This window comes from Mirounga leonina, unplaced genomic scaffold (genome assembly GCF_011800145.1).
Source record: "Mirounga leonina isolate KUSES-001 unplaced genomic scaffold, KU_Mleo_1.0 Mir_174, whole genome shotgun sequence".
NCBI classification, from domain to species: Eukaryota; Metazoa; Chordata; class Mammalia; order Carnivora; family Phocidae; genus Mirounga; species Mirounga leonina.
Window position 1 is genome coordinate 62,652,292 of NW_023270451.1, and position 18,108 is coordinate 62,670,399.

Genomic DNA, 18,108 nt, shown 5'->3' on the forward strand with positions numbered 1-18,108 from the left:
GTTGGGCTTTTCACCATGATTCCACTCTGCCTCTTAGGCACAGAGTTGGGAATCATTAGTACATAAAATCAGAAGTGTGAAAGTCACAGAAATTTGTGGAATGAGCTCAAAAGAAGACTAAAGATGGAAGCCCATCCTGGGTTCCTGGGATCGAGCCCCGCATCAGTCTCCCTGCTCAGTGGGAAGCCTGCTTCTCCCTCTCCCGCTCCCCCTGCTTGTGTTCCTGCTCTATCTCTCTCTTTCAAATAAATAAATAAAATCTTAAAAAAAAAAAAGTACTGTTAAACTGCAGGAGAAATGATCCACAGAAAAAGACTAATCTAGATCTGATCTCCATATATAATAGCTAGTTACGTTAGGCTATTTAAGTTAAAATTAATTAAAATTAAGTAAAATCAAAATTTCAGTTCCTTAGTTGTCCTAGCCACATTTCAAGTGGTCTATAGCTACATGTGACTAGTAGTTACTCTACTGGATGGTGCTGGGTAAATATTTTTATACCACAGAAAGTTGTACTGAATAGTATTGATCTCTAGAATACCGTTTGCTTACTTGATTCAAACATACTATTTTTTCATTAAAACAGATGTATTTGATATAAAAAGAAATCAGTTTTTTACTTTGCCAGGAAAGAGTGCAGAGATGATGTGCAGCCCTGCCAGCCCCCTCTGCAACCCTCCCCCCACCAGCAGAAATCCTGAACTAGTCTCTTTTCCTTGCTGCCTATTTAACCCTTTACCGACTGCATGCTATCATGCAATTTAATGACTTCCAGTATGCCCCTTCTCACAAAACACAACTTGCACAGGAGAACTGTGAGGATGGGGAGGTGCCATCTGGGTAAAATCTCCCTTGATGACTCGCAGACAATGAAGGCACAAAGTTAACTTCCTTTCACTTTAGTGGGCTGTCTGTGCAGTGTTGGGAGCTGCTGTGCTGGGCTCCTGAGAGGTCGGAAATCTCCCTGCTCTGCCTCTGGAGCTTTGTTTTCCAGTGGTTCACCTCTCCCCCACTGGCTGCGTGCTTTTCCTGTTCACCTTTTCCCTTTCCACTTGTTGGTGACTGTGTGTTGTACGTGAAGGTGCAGGTATTCTTGTGGGGGTAGAAGTGAAGAGAATGAGAACAAACTGGAGGGGTGGTGGTATGCTAAAATCTTTCTGGCTATTTTCTATCTGAAGACTTGCTACCAAGGAATTCAGAAAATACCAAACCAAATAAACAAACAAACCCCCAAAACCCTGAAGAATCCACCCGCCTCCAAAATCAAGTATAATCCCACCATCCAGAGAAGCTCTGTCAACATTTTGGTGTTTATCCTGTCTTTACGCTATGTGATGCAAATTCAGATCATACTTTCCATTTCTAAAATATTAAGCTTTCTTTTTCACTTAATACTATATTATCAAACCTTTCCTTTATCATTAATAGTCTTTGAATGCATGTTTTCTTAATATAGATGTCCCATAATTTACTTTACCATTCCCTTCATGTTAGAGATTAAAGTTGTTTCTAATTTTTCATTAGAAGTAATGTGACCATATCAATGTATATATATTTTGTGCATCTCTCTGAGTAGGAAAAAGATGCAAAAATACTTATTAGGTTGAAGGGTATTAATGTACTCGATATAGTTCCAAATTATCTCTAGGAAGTCTGTAATGAATTACACTCCTGTAGACAGAAAGTGTGAGTGTCCCACCTCACCTTTTCTGAAACCAAGTGTTAGTTTAAAAACATCTATGCTAATTTGCTAGAAAAAGTAGTATATTCATAGTAGTTTTTCTTCATTCCTTAAATGATGAGTGAGGTTTAACATTTTTAATGCTTCTCGGGCATCTCTGCTTTTTCTTTTCTAAATAACATGTCCTTCGTTTATTAAACTGGGGGTGTTTTTTCCTTTGTTTTCTGTATATTCTTCCAATTTTTTTTATGAAGCTTGATTGGGGGTTCTCTGATCAAGCCTTGCAAGAGCAAGGGCTCCATCTGGTCCTGTGAATGTGCTGCTGGACCACGTCCATTCTGACTCCTCACCCTCTTGAGTTCCATTTTCCGTCTCCTTCCCTGGCAGACCCAGATCTTGAGTGTCAGCTCATGGCGGTCTGTTACACCTTGGTGGGATTTTAACTGTCTAATCATTCAATGGAATACTTATGCTTCATCTCTACTTATACAGTTACAGGCTACAGCCCTTGTCAGAGATATCTGGAGCATCAGATTGGAAACCGTGCGAGCCCCCCAGGAGAGGAGAACCTCAGGCTGCCAGCTTCTCCGTCTGCCCGTGACTAGCTCTAGAGCCTCAGTGCTGTCATCCCCACAAACAGGCTACACTCAATGACTGGTGAAAACTCAAATCAGCCCAACAGATAAGACAAATAGTCAGGGAACATAAATGTGAAATAATAAGGTCTTACTGGAAGACAGAGTTATTTTTAAAAGCCAACAGCTGCAAGAAAAGCCAAGATGAATTGTAAATCAAAAATCAAAAGTTGTTGACAAAGAGTGTTCACATTTTGTTCTGAACTCTTCTTGAAATCTGAACTTTTCTCGCGTCTCTTTATAAAACTATTTTTCAATTGGGTATTTAGAAACATGAGACAGATTTTTCTAAAAATTCCCAGCAGAATGATTTTTGAGTCTGACTTAAAAAGGTGAATAAATAATACATTACCTTTGAAACTAGCAGTGAAATGATTTCTTTTACAGCGTTGTCAATCAAATCATCTACTTTTGAATGGTATTGTTGCTGGATATCAAAAGACAAAGATGCATTAGTTGATGTGGACACAAAACTTTTGTCATAAGTCATAAATGCTTTAAAGCTCCTAGTTATGACATATCGGATTTACTGAAAATGATCATTTTGAACATCAGAAGAACAAAACCTTGAAAACGATCCACCCAATCAACACTTTTTACATTGTGGCTTGAAAATTTTCCCATGTGCACTGTTGAGTTAAGCAGCTAATGGGGTTATTATATAGATGAATTGGGTTCTTATTCTTATTCAGGCAGAGGAATGTGAAGGATACTTTTTGTCTTCTCCTCTATAATTAAGGTGGCCGTGTATTTTTCTAAAGGGTTGGTTTAGCTGGAGAAGCAAAAAGACTAGAAAAAGATTTAATTAATACAGCATTTCATGTCTGACAACTCTCATTCATAAGTTATTTTAAATGTGCTCTAGAAATAAAATGAGCTCCCAATTGTTCACTGTAAAAGGACCGTTTTGTCAGCGCAGGGAAGCCGCAGTTTATACAATTCTTACAATATGCTCAAGCAAGGGCAAAATTAAAATGTCATCAACAAAGGTGAATAGATGGTAACAAATTAATAGGCCATAAAGGGTATAATGAAACAGCACTCACTCCCCATAGTTTTATCACTGCTTCCTCATGAAAAAGACGCCTTTAAGTAAATACAAAAAAAGATGTATTTAAAATAAACCTGAAAGCCTCCTTTTTCGCTTTCTTCAGAGAATACGAGAGAGTTGCATTCTTAAATTAGCAGGAGCTTCGGCTTCTGCAGTGTTTGAATGCACATTCATTTAAACAGTAATTCTTGCTTTAGAAGCATTTATCTGACAGCCGATTGTCCCCAATAGCCACTTCAGAGAAAATGTGACTTGTAAAGACTAACCCTATCTTGAAGGTTCAAGGCTTCTTGGAACAGCTAACATAATGCATAGAGTAAAAGTACTCAGGTCAGTATAAACATTAGACCAACTTAACAGCTGCCGGATGAATGGTTTCCTAGGATGTAAGTTTTTGAAAGCTATTTTTTCTTCTGAAAACATGTCTCAAAGTTTCCACACACAACAAAACATCAATGTAGGTCTGCTTTGGAATACACAGGAATGATCCCCCCCCCCCCCCCCCCCGCCACCCGTAGGCTCTGACAGTTACAAGTGGCTATCTACCTGCATACATAAAAAACAGGAAGCCTAATTCTGGGGCATGTGAATTCTCTGTTCTGCATGTATGCGTGTGTGCTGACATGTGGTCTAAAATTAACCACACACACATGAACGTGGACCTTTCCCGGCATGTATTCCACCTAGTGAAGGGAAACATTATGTGTCTGTTTTACTGAAAGCCTTACTGATTCCCAAACTTGTGCTCCCCAGAGACAACTGGAACAGAAACACAGAGGGTGGATTTCTATCAGAGTAGGGCCAACTCCTTTGTTTTTAGAACAGCTTGAAGAGAAGGAAAAGGGGAGACAATAAAGAAAAACAACGGAGAAGAGAAAGAGCGTGGAGAATCTGGCTGCTAGTGGAGATAGCTGGGAAGCCCCCCCCAGACACAGGTACCAAAAGGTCCTGGGCTCCAGCTGAAGCTCTACAGCCGACCTGGTGTGAGGAGCTTATGCAAATGCGCTCTGCCCGGCTCCCTCTCCCTGCTCCTCTTTCCATAGCCTTCTCTCTCCAAATTGTGTCTGTGCAGCAGGAGGAAGTGAAACACCAGACTGAGGCTCCTCTTTGGGGTAGAACAGGAAAGGGATACACACAGGAGATGGGCTTCAAGCTCCTCACTTCCCTCTCCCCTGGAAAGTGCTACAGAACATACAGGGATCAAGGTGCCTAGACCTCTGAGTGGTTCCATGTTCTTAAATATACACTTGATAGGTTCAGTGCTTATCTGTATTTGCCATAGATTTCATTTTTTAAAAGATTTTATTTTTAAGTAATCTCGATACTCAGTGTGGGGCCCCAAGATCAAGAGTCGCATGCTTTACTGACTGAGCCAGCCAGGTGCCCCAGCCGTATGTTAATTTTTTAACTCAAGAGTAATCAAATGTCATCAAAAGACTATCGGATATAAAATTGTTGAGCTTCTACATTTTAAACTTTTAGACTGGATGGATTTGGACACATCTTAAAATCAAGAGATTGGCCACTAAAGAGGTTCCTTATACCCTTTTTATCGAAAGGCAGGGAAAGGCATGGACCGCAGGGGCCATCACATTCTCCTATAGTATACACCTTTAGACTACTGACACCTGATCTAGCCAAAAGCAGTGAGAGGAGAAGGAGGGAGGGGGTGAGAAGGGGAGCAGGGAAGGAGGAGGAGAGGGAGAGAGAGAGAAACACAAAAAAAATTAAAAAGGAAGAAAAGTATACTAAATGTACTACCCAAGGACAAACCCAAATAGGGTAAGGCTTGTTAGGTTTTTATGAGATTTTGCTATTGTAAACTTATCTGACTAGCTGGGACTTTCACTAATGTTAAAATTGCCGGGAACTTCCAGAATCTGTTCTAGCTGCACAGTCGGTGGAGGTGGTCTGGAAACACTGTGGGTGGGAGCGGCCAGGTGGCCTCAGAATTCATATTGTACATGTACATTCTGCAAAGAGAACAGCTCACATCTGCCACATAGAGATGATAGAAGGTTAGCTAGAAAGTTACTCCTCAGGGGATCCAGATAGCTTCCAAAGACAAACACAGACACACCAAAAGAGATCACAGAGAAGAATTTATCTGCATAGACATTTACATTACCTAACCTAAAATTGGTATATTTTATTTAGATTAACAGACTGAATTTTTGATAAAAATCTGCAAAGTTTTTGTCTGTAACAATAAAAATCTATAAAATTTCTATCAGAATATTTCAAATCGGATTGATAATCCTACATACCAGGGCTTTGGCAAATCACAGCCCATTTCTTCGACTTAATTCTCCCTACATTCACCCTCAAAAGTAAAGCATATGTGCTTCTCATATAAAATATGGCCAATAAAAGAGGCAAGATGATTCTATAAACCTGATGAAGTAAAAAGTAAAGTCAGATGACTCTGACTTTCGATCAAGATTAACCTTTAAGGAATTTGTACCTCATGGAGCCCAGGGAATTCAGGGATCAGACACGGGTCTGAACCCTGGTCCCCCTACACTCAGGTACATATCCTCATTTCACCTGACTGTTGTTAATGTAAACACTCCAGAAATGAAAACTAATCAAATGCCAGTATAATCCAGCATTCTTAAAAGATTTTGGTCCTTCTCTTGGGGAGAACTTTAAAGGCATTGGATTGTCAGTTCTGGAAATGGAAGCATTTTACTATAGTTGAGGACAAATCTTACACAAGGAGCCCCATTAATGTGCTTTCATCCTCAGTGGATGGGCCATCAGATGCTGGGGGCACCGAGGGCAGAGCATTACCTAAGTAAGACGAATGCAGTTGGTGGAGAACAACGATTTCTAAACACTGGTGGTTTTGTGGTCTCAACATCTGTCCCTGAGGAACTGGCCTGAGACTGCTGACTCATTACACACAGCTGTCGCATGAGCAGATCATTCGCTCACTAATGACTCCATTAAACACCATTCTGGGCTGCGGTTGAGCACGTTTGCATCATCATGTGCCACGCGAGAAAACGGAATCATAACTCAGGAGCACAGAAGGGGCTGCCTTGTGGAAAAGGAGTTGGGGAGGTTTCATCTCAGTAATGACATATAATAAATTTACTGGAGACTTTGGAGAGGTAATTTCCTAAAATTCAGAACACTATCCCTACTAGGTTTATCTATGTAAGCATATATTTCACAAGGTTCCAAATTGTGTAATAATCTAGTTTTTAATTTGTTGCTTACTACAGAATGAGGTCCACTGGCTCACCTCTGCATGTAACATATTTGCTAATTTGCAACAATTCCAAAACTTATCCCAAGCACAGAGAGGGAAAGCCTGTGCAATTACGTGGGTATATTTACTGGTGATTAAAAGCAAAGTATAAAATCCTTCTTTTGCACTGAAAGTCTTGTTTACCACTTTTCATAGTTGCTAATGGGTTTTACACCTGCACATTTTGAATTATATTAATTGTGTGAAAGTTGTGGGGAACTAATTGTCTCTGGGGAGAAGGTACAGGTGCAAATACAATGAACAGTAGCAGATTACTTTTCAAAGCCATTTACCTGTTAATATAAAGAACCGTGTGACAATGCAACAATGTTTTGTCATTTGTGTGTGGGCTTGTTTTTCTTTTGAGGTACTAGAGATAGTTGTTTCTTACAGGGGAGGATTTTTAAAGCGGTGACAACAAATCAGTCTGTTCATTCAACAACTATTTACCAAGTGCGTATTATGTGTCAGGTACTGCCATGTATATTAAAATAAAAGCAGATGGATAAATCCAGTATCAATGGGAAGAGGCAAGATGATTCTATAAACCTGATGAGAAATGGATGGACTTATAAAGAGACGTAAGACAATATTTCTGAGTAGACCATCAAAGGCTTACATCTGCGTATTGAAAAACATGAAAAGGTAGAGAGATGAGCTATTGATATCCAAGCCAGCTGCTTCCTCATTCAGATGATTAGAGGTAATAAATCATGTTGTAGGTGCTCAGGGAATGATAATTGCTGAACATTCTATAACACCTATCAATTACTTAATATATCTGTAAGGTTGTATGCTATGGTATTAGAAATACATCTTTTCCCCTTGAATTGCTCAAAGAATGAAATACGTGTGCATGTGCATAAATTATGGCCAATTACCTAATGTCTATATCTGGGCTAACTAAGTATGAAATTCACAAATAGTGGGCCCTCTCATCCTCTTTCAGAGCTACCTAAGCCCTTCTACTTGGATGAGAATTGTCAGCCCAGTAGAGTCACCCTGAGTTTGACTCCTAGGTGGCAACTGTAAGACTTTACGTAAGAGTCAACATATCCATAAGCACAAAAACATTTTGACATCAAAACACATATATAAAACAGATAGATATATATAGTATCTAGTCACTTTTGTATGCATAAAAATTTTCATATCATGTTCCTCTGAGGTTCTGGGTGGTAATTCAAGACAACCTTGTATGGGGGAGAGGAAAGGCTTCTGACACACAGGCCTGCCTCTTCCCTGCCTCTGTTACGGTAACTTCCCAGGCCATGAGTGGGAAGAAAGACTGTATCACTGGTGGGCATGTACATTATTGAAATCCACAACTGGGTACTTCTGCATGAAGTGACCTTAGGAATGGCCTCTTGGTCCTCAAATTGATTTAGAGGTACCCTGATATATACTATATGTCACCCAAAGCTCCAAATTTTTCTAGAATTGGTAAAAGTATATACTATAGATATATGAACCTTGAAAATATTAATAATCATTCTGCTTCTGAATTTATTTAGAATTTTGTTTAAAGGAGGGTGAATTCATTTTAAGTAATTTTATCCTTAAAAAATCTAAGAGCAGTTCGTAGATTCTGCAGCCTAACAGGGAAGAAACATTCCCCTTGACATTATTTAGGGCGTAAGTATTTATGTGTTTTAATGTGTCTCTGGGTATTGCTATGTTATAATAAGCTGTTAGTGTTATACGCATACATGGAAAACATAAACCTGAAAATGGAATTATATTAATTTGAAAAGATGAAAATAAAAAGTGTACGTTTACACAAATAGTAACTCAAATGAAAGTGTGCTTTTACAAAAAAAAAAAAAAAAAAAAAAAAGGAAGACTTACCCATTGACTACCAAACTGGATCATGCCATGGAGAAAAAAAAAAAAGACGATGAAGGAGAACATATGGGAAGAGTAAAGAAATGAACAAGTAATTACAATGAGAAAAGCAGCAACAGAATGTCAACTTAAACAGATAATCTAAGAAAAATAAATCCTTTTTCACCCAACTGCCACTCTCAACAAAAATAAATCATGGGGTAAAATAAGCTGTGTTTCTGAATATAGAACGAAACAAAACATGAATCAAAGTAAAAAAAAATGGGACATTTATTAAAAAAAAAAAGTCTAATTTTTTTTAGTACGTTTCTACTTGATCTTTAAAACATGGAAACTTTTGTGTAAATAAAAATATTTCATATGCTATTTTTTGTGCCTTGTTTTTTGAATGCAAACTCTGGATACTCTAGATTTGTATAAACAAAGCAGGTAGCTCTCTAGCTTTCTTATTTGCTTGTGAAAAGCAAGGGTTATGTAAATACACAACACATAAGTTGTTAAAAGCTTCAATGGCCACGTGTAAAATTTTGCGCAGTCTTCATTTAAAAAAGAAGAAACTAATGGGAGCAAAGGATAAAGGGCCTTCCGTTATTACAGTAAAGAAAAGGCCAAACACTTCTATTGGAAAACTTGGTCTTTTAATCTAATCAAGTGAGAGACTTCTGGAAACAGCATCCAGCACCCTCTGCCAGGGCACCCCGTGCTGCCTATCCATATGTGACACTCAGTTCACTTACCTCTTGTCCTCCATCCAGGGCACAAAGTTTGGTGCTTTGCTTTTTGGCATCGACTAATACATTAAACATTGTACACACGGAGGCAGGAATGCGCAAGTCAGTGGTTTTGCTTGCCTTTTGCAGCTTGACTTCAAATGCAGTTCTTGTTCTATTCATTAAAACATGAATCCAGGGTAAGAAATTCTGAAATATGTCTCACCTGTTTAGTAAAAGTGAAATCAACACTACAAGATGGCTAATTTAAAACATGCAAATAAGGAGTGTGGCATTGCTTGGGAGCCAGGGGTGGGATGCTCTTCTTTTTCAGGTGTCTCATATGAAAGATCAGGGAGATATTTTATATTAAACAGCTTTTGCAGTCATGCAGACAATATCTCTACTCAAAGGAAGCTATTTGTTACATCTAGTGTAAAACTTTTTATGGAAAAACCGCTTAGTTTTACTGAACTGCCTGAATTAATTTCCAAGTGTAAAAACCACTTGCTTCTCTGCATTAAAGCAGAACAAATCTTCTGCGTGAGGGTTTACCGAATAAAAAAAAAGTACAAGTCTGGAAAACCCTAAAACATCATAATTAATGTACAATGGAGAATGTATAATTCTTCTCTGTCACTTAGCCTCATAACTTATTTCTGATTAAGTTCTGAAGAATATAACTGGATAGTTGACGCGGAAAGCTCCCTTGACGTGGAAAGAGAATACCAGAAAACAGAAACACTGATGGCCCTGATCACAATTTGGGTTTGCCATCCCGTTTCACAGCAGACACCGTGCGTAATGCATAAAGTACTTAACTGCCCTTTTCCATATGTCTCAGGAAGTACTGCCTTGGGAATTGAAAGCACAGTATTCCCAAAGAGACAACAATAAAGCACCACAGAAAGGATTAATATAGTATGGATGCTACTGAGAAGGGTAATGTGAGGAGGCGTTTAAAAAAAAAAAAAAGTTTTAGGCCAATTTTATCAGTTACAGAGTTCTAGGAGGCCCCAGAATTTAGGTCTGAGAACGCAACGCTCATTAAGTTTTGTTGTGGTAGTACATATTGAAACTTTCCTTGTGACAACTAGGTAACAGGTACTTGGTGAAAAGTGCCACTCTGGGCGCTGGCGTACAAAGCAGTAACTTGAAAACACAGGTCTACCTTTTGACACAGGCCTCTATCATATCACTGGCCATTAGTTTAAGTCTTTGCTCTAAGTGGTGGGCAAATTCTTGTTCTGGCCAGTGCAGATCAAAGACAAACATTTGCAGTGCATCGAGTTTCCAAAAAAGGTCTTCTGATGTTGCTGAGCCATTGCTAGAAGAAAAAGGAAACATGAAGAGCATCATGAACTTCCACTGTTAGCTGTGAGGATAGCCAACACATTGTTTTTTGCCTTAAAATCTCTAATAATTGGCATTTTCTTTATTCAACCTTCTAAATCTCTTCCTTTTCACTTCTTAATGAATATGGTGAGGCAAAAAAACCAAAACAAAACAAGTAGAAATAAATATAGTAAGGTTTCATAGAAAGGGGTAGAATGCATAAGGGTACTTTACTAAGGAAAAGAAATCAAATTGTACATGGAAGAACAAAATTTTGAACGCTTTTTTACCAATCTATAGGATACAGATAAAATACATAAATATTTCCTCCTGCAAATTCAGAAGAGTATGTTCTATGCAAGAAAGTCCATACGACAGCTACTAGGAGCTTCACTCCTCTACTCATGCATACATGTGTCCCTTTGTCATCACAGTGGTTTCTGTCTACAGACAGGTACGTAGCTTACAGATCCTTCAGTTTCTCAAGGACAGGGGAAGGGGAAACAGGTAGTGCAAGTGAGAAAACAGGCTGAGCAGGGAAGCAAATCTTATGCCTATTCTGAAATGCTTCATGACTTTTCTAGCTCATAATGAAACCTAACAGTATGACGTACAGTCTAACAGAGAAATGACATTCGGGGTGCCCTGAAGTGGGAACAAAATCATGTATTTCAGGTCATTCCATCTTTCTAACTTGGGGCCTGGATTTGCTATGCATTCACTGCTCCAGCAAAATTAATCCAGGGGACTAGAGTTTCAGACCATGTATGAAGGTAATTTGTAGCAAGGTACATATAATATTTGGGCAAAGGATAACACTACTACTTTCCATTATGCAAGTATATAGCCTAATAGGGAAACAGAGGTTTTGAGAGTAAAATAATCCTATGTTCAAACACGCTGAAACTTAATAGTAAAAGAGAACAAAAAGAGAAAAACGGTGCTGTGCAGATTCAGTTCTCCTCAGCTTTCCCGTAAGTGCTTAACATACACTAACCTAAAAATTGTATTGTTAGTGTGCAAAAGAAAAATAGAGAAATGAAATAATTTATCACAAGAGCACAGTGGGAAACTTTTATAAAAATAAAATTCTTTTAAATACCCCCTTTGTTTAGCTAAACATATCAATTATTTGGCTTAAAAAAATGCCTCCTTCTCTGGCTAATTAAATGCTTATTTCCCTCCCCCACCTCCACCTCAGCATCTTTCCTGCATCACCAACCTCCTTTGTGTTCCTTCTCCCATCCTGCCAGTGATTCCTCAGGGTCTCCTTGCCTAGCTAAGATGTGCTCACAGTTAAGTTCTCAATGGACCATTCTCAGCAAAGCACTGAATGCCACCCATAGCTCTCTACTCAGTATCTCGTAACCTTAAAAATCAGTGCCCCCAAAGTATCATTAAATAAAGGAACCAGACAACACCATGTTGACATTGCTGTGAAAAATGTTAGAAAAAACACTATATTTATTTCTCCCTTTTGCCATATATATAATAAAAATAAGAGGAAAAAAATGACCAGGCAAAATCTTCTTATATATCCAGAGTGTACAGTGTGGTAAATTAGAGGACCTATATTTTAAGAGCAATTGAATCTAATTGGTTAAAGAAGCAAATCTAATAATTTTTTACTTTGGAGAAATATAAGGTAGCTATTTGAAACATGTATGTATTCTTAATAGCATAACAAAACAACAAAAACCATCATCAAAACAAAATCTGAAATAGTGAAGAGGGAATTCTATTGAAAATGGACTCTCTCATAACATATGACAATTAAATCTTCATAGGGAGTATGGATATATGTTTCTTCTGTTCTTTGATGCTATGGAATGATAAATGTGCTTAATTGGGAACATAATTAAGGTAACAAGTATTTGCTATAATTAAATAGAAAAAAATGTAAAGAGGTTTTCTCTTGAGCTGGAATTTATAACCTGCAATTTACTCAAAACTTTTCCATTTTAAAATTATTTTTAATCAGTGACCTATTCTGAAAGTATGATTAACAGATTAAAGAACTCAAACATGAATAATGGACTCTGAGATAACTTCCTAAAAATGCCAGTAGGAAACTTATCTTATTGGCACCTACTTTTAGAGCTAAAAAAACCAAAAAAACCTGAGAAGGAAGACATGGAGAAGCCCCTAAGGTGACACTGATACATTAGTAGGTAGGGATATATCTTGAAAGCATTGGTTATATTCTATTTTCTAATTCCTTATGTATATGAAACAGACTTTTTTTTTTTTTTTTTTGCTATTTAATGCTTTATAACGAAAGTTCAAAAAACTGGTGCCTGGCTGGTTCAGTTGGTGGAGCATGCAACCCTTGATCTTGGGGTTATGGGTTCAAGCCCCACATTGGGGGTAGAGATTACTTAAAAATAATAAAAATAAAATCTTTAACAAAAAAAAACCACCCAGAACCCAAAAAGCTAGTGATTACATCATAACATTATAAGGAATTTTGAGCACCCTGATGAAGAGCCTAATGTTGATAATCCTAGCAGGTAAAGAAACAGTGATTAACTTGTAAAACATGTTTTTTATTTACTCAGAATGATGAAAGTATGAGCACTTTATTTACAAAGCCACAATTTGTCATGATTCCTGTCCTGAGATGCAGGTCATTTTAAAAAGGGGCTCCCAATAAATGAGATTCAGGTTTCACACATGCCTCAAAGCTAAAAAAAATAATGACACACACATACAAAATCTAAATTTCACAAGGTAATGCCCAAAATAATGTTTTCGGTTAAAATCAAGGGTGTTAAACAGGTGAGGAATGAGGAAAAAGAGGAGTTAAATTATAAAACAGTATTAAGAAGCACAAAAACACATAAACTTAGAAAGATACATTATACTTCCTAGATAATTGCCAAGCAGACACAGACACCACTCTATATACTATAACTGCCCAAAGCATTTGCCTGAAAGAAAAAGATTCACATGTAACCTCACATCCCAATAACTATCATGGGCACAGTGATGATGTTTAACTTGGAGAGATATTGTTAAGCTATTTTGCAAGTTATTCTTCTCCTTCTTGGTCTTCTTTCTTTTCTTGAGGGTATGCAGCCTTGGGGAGCAGATGTAACAGTGGTGGGAGGACAGGCAGAAAGGATGCTGGGCAAGTTCTTAGCCCAGCATCCTTATATTCTCTGGAAGCTGAACACATGAATAAGAGGAGTGAGAGCTTTGTGGTCAGGCAAACCTGGGTTCAAAGCTTGCCTCTGTCACTTACTTACTGTGGGACCTCAGGCAACTTCTGTTTCTTAACTTCTTTATGGCTTAGTTTCCTAAGTCCCTAAAATAGGGACAATGACATTTACGTCCCAGGGTTGTCCAGAGGCTTAACTGAGAAAAAGATTTGGCACTTTACCTGGAACATAGTAAGTGTTCAATGAATGGTAGCTATTTTTCTTCTTGTAATTATTATTCTTTCTAGCTGATGTCATATGAGATCTTGGGCAAAGCATGGACTATTATCGAGTTCATTTGCTTGCTCTGAGTCTCATACTTTTGAAAACTATACAGTTAACGAATAATGATGATTGATGACAGTAATAATAATGATAAAAATCATAATGTAGCATAGGAATAGTTATTATTTATTGAGAGCCTAGAATGTGCCAGGCACTTTTCATCATTTTTTTCTTTTTTATCCTCACAAAAATGTCTTTAAATTAGGTGTCATAACATTTCAGCATTGGGGAAACTGAGGCTGAGAAAGATTTAATGATTACTAAACTAGGATCTAAACTCGAATTTCAAAGCCTGTGTCCTTTTTGTTTTAGTGACTCTCAGTTACTGAATCTGCAATAGGTGGGCTGATCACAATGTAGAGCTAACAGATATGGTTTTTATGATATAAAGATTATTTAAAAATAACAAAGTGCATCAACTGATAGATGGAAGGACTTGCTGGTGTTAGGAAATAAAGGACGATCGCTTCTCTGCAACCTGAAATATTATTTCTTTAAAAGTGCAACTAAGATAAAATAGAAAAACATTATATTCTTCAAACGATTCTTATGATGGTTTTCTTCATGTACAAGAGAAACTATGTGGGCAGTAATGAAGTTGGAGCCAACTACGGCTCCTAGACATACTGTTACTACAGTGATTGCCTGAAGTGTGGTGTATCATTTAGGCTAGAGTCTACAACCTGGGTCACAAAATGACCTCTCACCTACAGATCACATATGAAGTAGATCAAGCCAGTGAGTGGTGTTTTTTTTTTTTTTAATCTGTATCATTTATCATCGATTTGCTCAGCTTAGCTTGATAGCTTAAAAAACTCACACAAAACCAAAACATAGGATTCCTCAACCAATGATGATAAATGCCATGCAATCTGAACAAATGTGCACAGAAGACAGCCCAGGCCATGCACTAGCTAACACACCACCAGGAAATAAGTGAGGGATACACACGTGGACTCATATAAAGAAGCCATCCACGAAGGACGAGAAAAGCTAGGAATCTGTGGAAGATTAAGAGGCAGACTTGGAACTTTTGGAAGAGCTACATTGGGAAGACTGTTGGCGATATTCCTGTAGAGAAACAAACAACGTGGGAAGGGACCAGCATAAGCAATAACCACAGACGGCCATGTGTAAAGTCATAAGGTCAGGACTAAAGAGACAGATGTTCTATGGACACTGGGCAAGATACCTACTTGACAGGCTGCCATGTCTCTTGCTCAAAACCTCTGTGAATTGACTGGGCGATGGAGGACTCCATGAGATCGACGTAGCGGACAACCAAGGGCACAAAGATTTCTTGCAAATGTTTGTGAAATTTTCCATTACATAAAAGTGCTGAAATAGTCAAGCAGAAACAGTGTTTGTCAGAGGGATCATATCAGGCATTTGGGAAAGAGGGGTGAAAAAAACGTTTCCTGAAAGAGTCTGACACAGAAGAACTGGTAAAATACAGATGAAAATGGATCTTACTCCTCCTGTTGAACATATCATGAAAGCTAATCAAGAAGTATAATTAACCTCCTAGATATGGCTGTCAAAATGCAAACAGATTCTTTCTCTATAAAATCTTCCTGGCAGGTGGGATGTTTTTACTTTCTGAGAGGTTTAACACATGAGGCATATGACCACTTGCTAGAGATTCAACAGAGCTGCTGGATACCTGGAAGGTCTTGACACATGTAAATAGAGCAATAAAGAGAGTTACAATCCCTGTGCTAGATGGTGTATCACAGAAGAGCTAAACCCATTCAATTCTGAGAGCTAAGCTTGACTCATTCTAAGAAATACACTTATTTAATTCACCAGCAGGATGACTGTGGCCTTGGGAATATCTATTCTGATTCATGAATTTTTCAGTTATTTGTGGATTTTCTTTTTTTCTTTTTTTTTAAGATTTTATTTATTTATTTGAGAGAGAGAGAATGAGAGACAGAGAGCATGAGAGGGAGGAGGGTCAAAGGGAAAAGCAGACCCCCTGCCAAGCAGGGAGCCCGATGCGGGACTCGATCCCGGGACTCCAGGATCATGACCTGAGCCGAAGGCAGTCGCTTAACCAACTGAGCCACCCAGGCGCCCTATTTGTGGATTTTCTTGTTAGTCATCAAGTTTTTCACATGTGTCTTTAAAAACATCATATGCATTTTTCAGGCGTCCATTTGTCTTTAATGAAATACACTATGGGACATCCCACCTCAAGCAGTTGTGCAAGTCTTAGAATTTGTGCTTTTGGGATAGGACTGTCAAATAGGTAGGTAATAGGTAAGGTGCACCTCCCTACACCAGAGGTGGATGCTTTCTATGCACAGGATGTAATTTCATTAGAAGAAAGGTCAGTGCTATCTATAGATTGTGTCACATCCACCTACTTCCCTGCCAAATTCATTGAAATCCTAACACCCAATGTGATGGTGGGACCCTTGAGGGGGTAAATTAAGTCATGGGAGCACAGTCCTCATGAACAGTGTTAGTACTCTCATGAAATCTATGAAACAAGCTCTCATAGATTGGAGGAAAGATTGCCAGGTAGAGGTAACAGCTAGCATGAAAGTTCTAGGCAAGGAACAAGCTGGTGTACTTCTAGAAGGACGAGAAAGCCAGTGTGGCAGGAGTAGAGTGAGAGAGGGGAAAGAATAGTCCAAGATTATGTCTACACAGTAGTACATGGTGAGAAGTATGAGTTTTATTGGGTACACAGGGAAGCATCATTATTTTTATTATTATTAAGTAGAGGAGTGCCATGATATCATATCTCTGGCTGCTGTGTGGAAGATGGAGTTGGTGACCAAGGCGGAAGCAAGAAGGTGGCTCGTGTTCAGTGCTTGACTGCAACAGACCAGGTAAAGGATGACAATGATAATGACGGTGACTTGGATTAGAGTGGCAGAGGTGGAAGATGGGGAAAAGTCTCTCAGTAACCCCATTCACTTTTATGAATCCAAATAGCTGCATGTGCTTATATACAAAATCTAGTAACTAGCAGTTTTAAAGTAACGTCTCATGAAATACTCAGCTAAATAGGCCACCTTCCCCACATAATCTTCTTTAGGGCAAAAATACCCTGAAAGCTAAACAGCGTTTTAAAACTTGGGCAAAATATGTGATGCTTACCACAGTGGCATGAATACTGTTTTAACGGATTCTGAAATTTGTCAGAGGCTGGAAAACTACAGACATATAGAAGTGGGGCAGGAAGCGATTCTAAATACAGAAGAAAATACGACTTTTTTTTTTTCTATTTCTAGTTAATATGGTTTAGTATTTTTTGTGGTTAAATAATTTTTTCTGGCTTATCTATATGCTAAAAGATTTCCTATTAAAGTGGGAATGATAATCATATTTAAAGATAAATGTCTTATTTAGAAGACTAATGTTATCTTAATGATGTTTTCATTAGCACACTGAAAGGAGCTTTATTTATTCCTGGAGATTCAATCACAGAGCTAGAAGGTACTATATAGATCATGCAGTTCAGTTCCTTTTGCCAAATGGTACCGAAATAAGGATGTTGAACATTAAGGATGAAATATTCTCACTCAAACCACCTAAATCATTGTGGTAAGCAAATTAAAAAATATATCCATATCTGAATTTATTGGCTCTCCACTTAAGGACTCTCTTTTTCTTCCTCCTCCTCCTTGCCTGCATTTTTGGAGTGTCAAACATGGGGCTAAGTTCTTGATACGCATTCTCTCATTTAATCATCACAAAATCTCTGTGACAAAAGCACTATTATCTTTTTCAATCTTATCAATAAGGAAGCTGAGGCACAGAGAATTTAGGGGTATGTGGTGAAGTCATCTAGTCATTAGGCAATAGAACAAGAGACCCCTCTTATCCCCCATAGACTATATGACCATTACCCCTCAATTTACATTACCATAAATTATTATCTATCCATCTATCCATTCATATAGTCGTCCAACCTATCAGCAGCATATCAGCATCTTTTAAGACCTAGAAATTTATAGATTATTTTAGGTAGAAAAAAATCTTGCAAATGACAAATGCATGACTCCACATCTTAGATGAATTATATGTTTTTAGAATTAGAATTTTGAAAAACTCAGTTACACTATGAAAAAGAGATTGAAGAAAACTATTATAGTC

General features: G+C 38.0%; 1 protein-coding gene across 11 annotated transcripts in view; it reads right to left on the bottom strand.

Annotated features, from left to right (window-relative positions):
* The window catches only part of CADPS2 (calcium dependent secretion activator 2), a 516,958-nt gene that overhangs the window by 47,687 nt on the left and 451,163 nt on the right, over positions 1-18,108 (bottom strand). For 9 of the 11 annotated variants that reach the window (XR_004682085.1, XM_035021016.1, XM_035021014.1 and 6 more), the window contains 5 exons: positions 15,195-15,336; positions 10,350-10,505; positions 9,206-9,353; positions 8,472-8,486; positions 2,669-2,743 (listed from right to left, as the gene is read on the bottom strand). Coding sequence is in view for 10 of the 11 variants with exons in the window: in XM_035021016.1 (XP_034876907.1) it covers positions 2,669-2,743; positions 8,472-8,486; positions 9,206-9,353; positions 10,350-10,505; positions 15,195-15,336 (536 nt within the window). In the remaining variant the exon portion in view is untranslated. Of the gene's footprint in view, positions 1-2,668; positions 2,744-8,471; positions 8,487-9,205; positions 9,354-10,349; positions 10,506-14,949; positions 15,070-15,194; positions 15,337-18,108 lie in introns of all 11 variants that reach the window. The other 2 variants (XM_035021019.1, XM_035021011.1) reach the window with 2 other exon arrangements.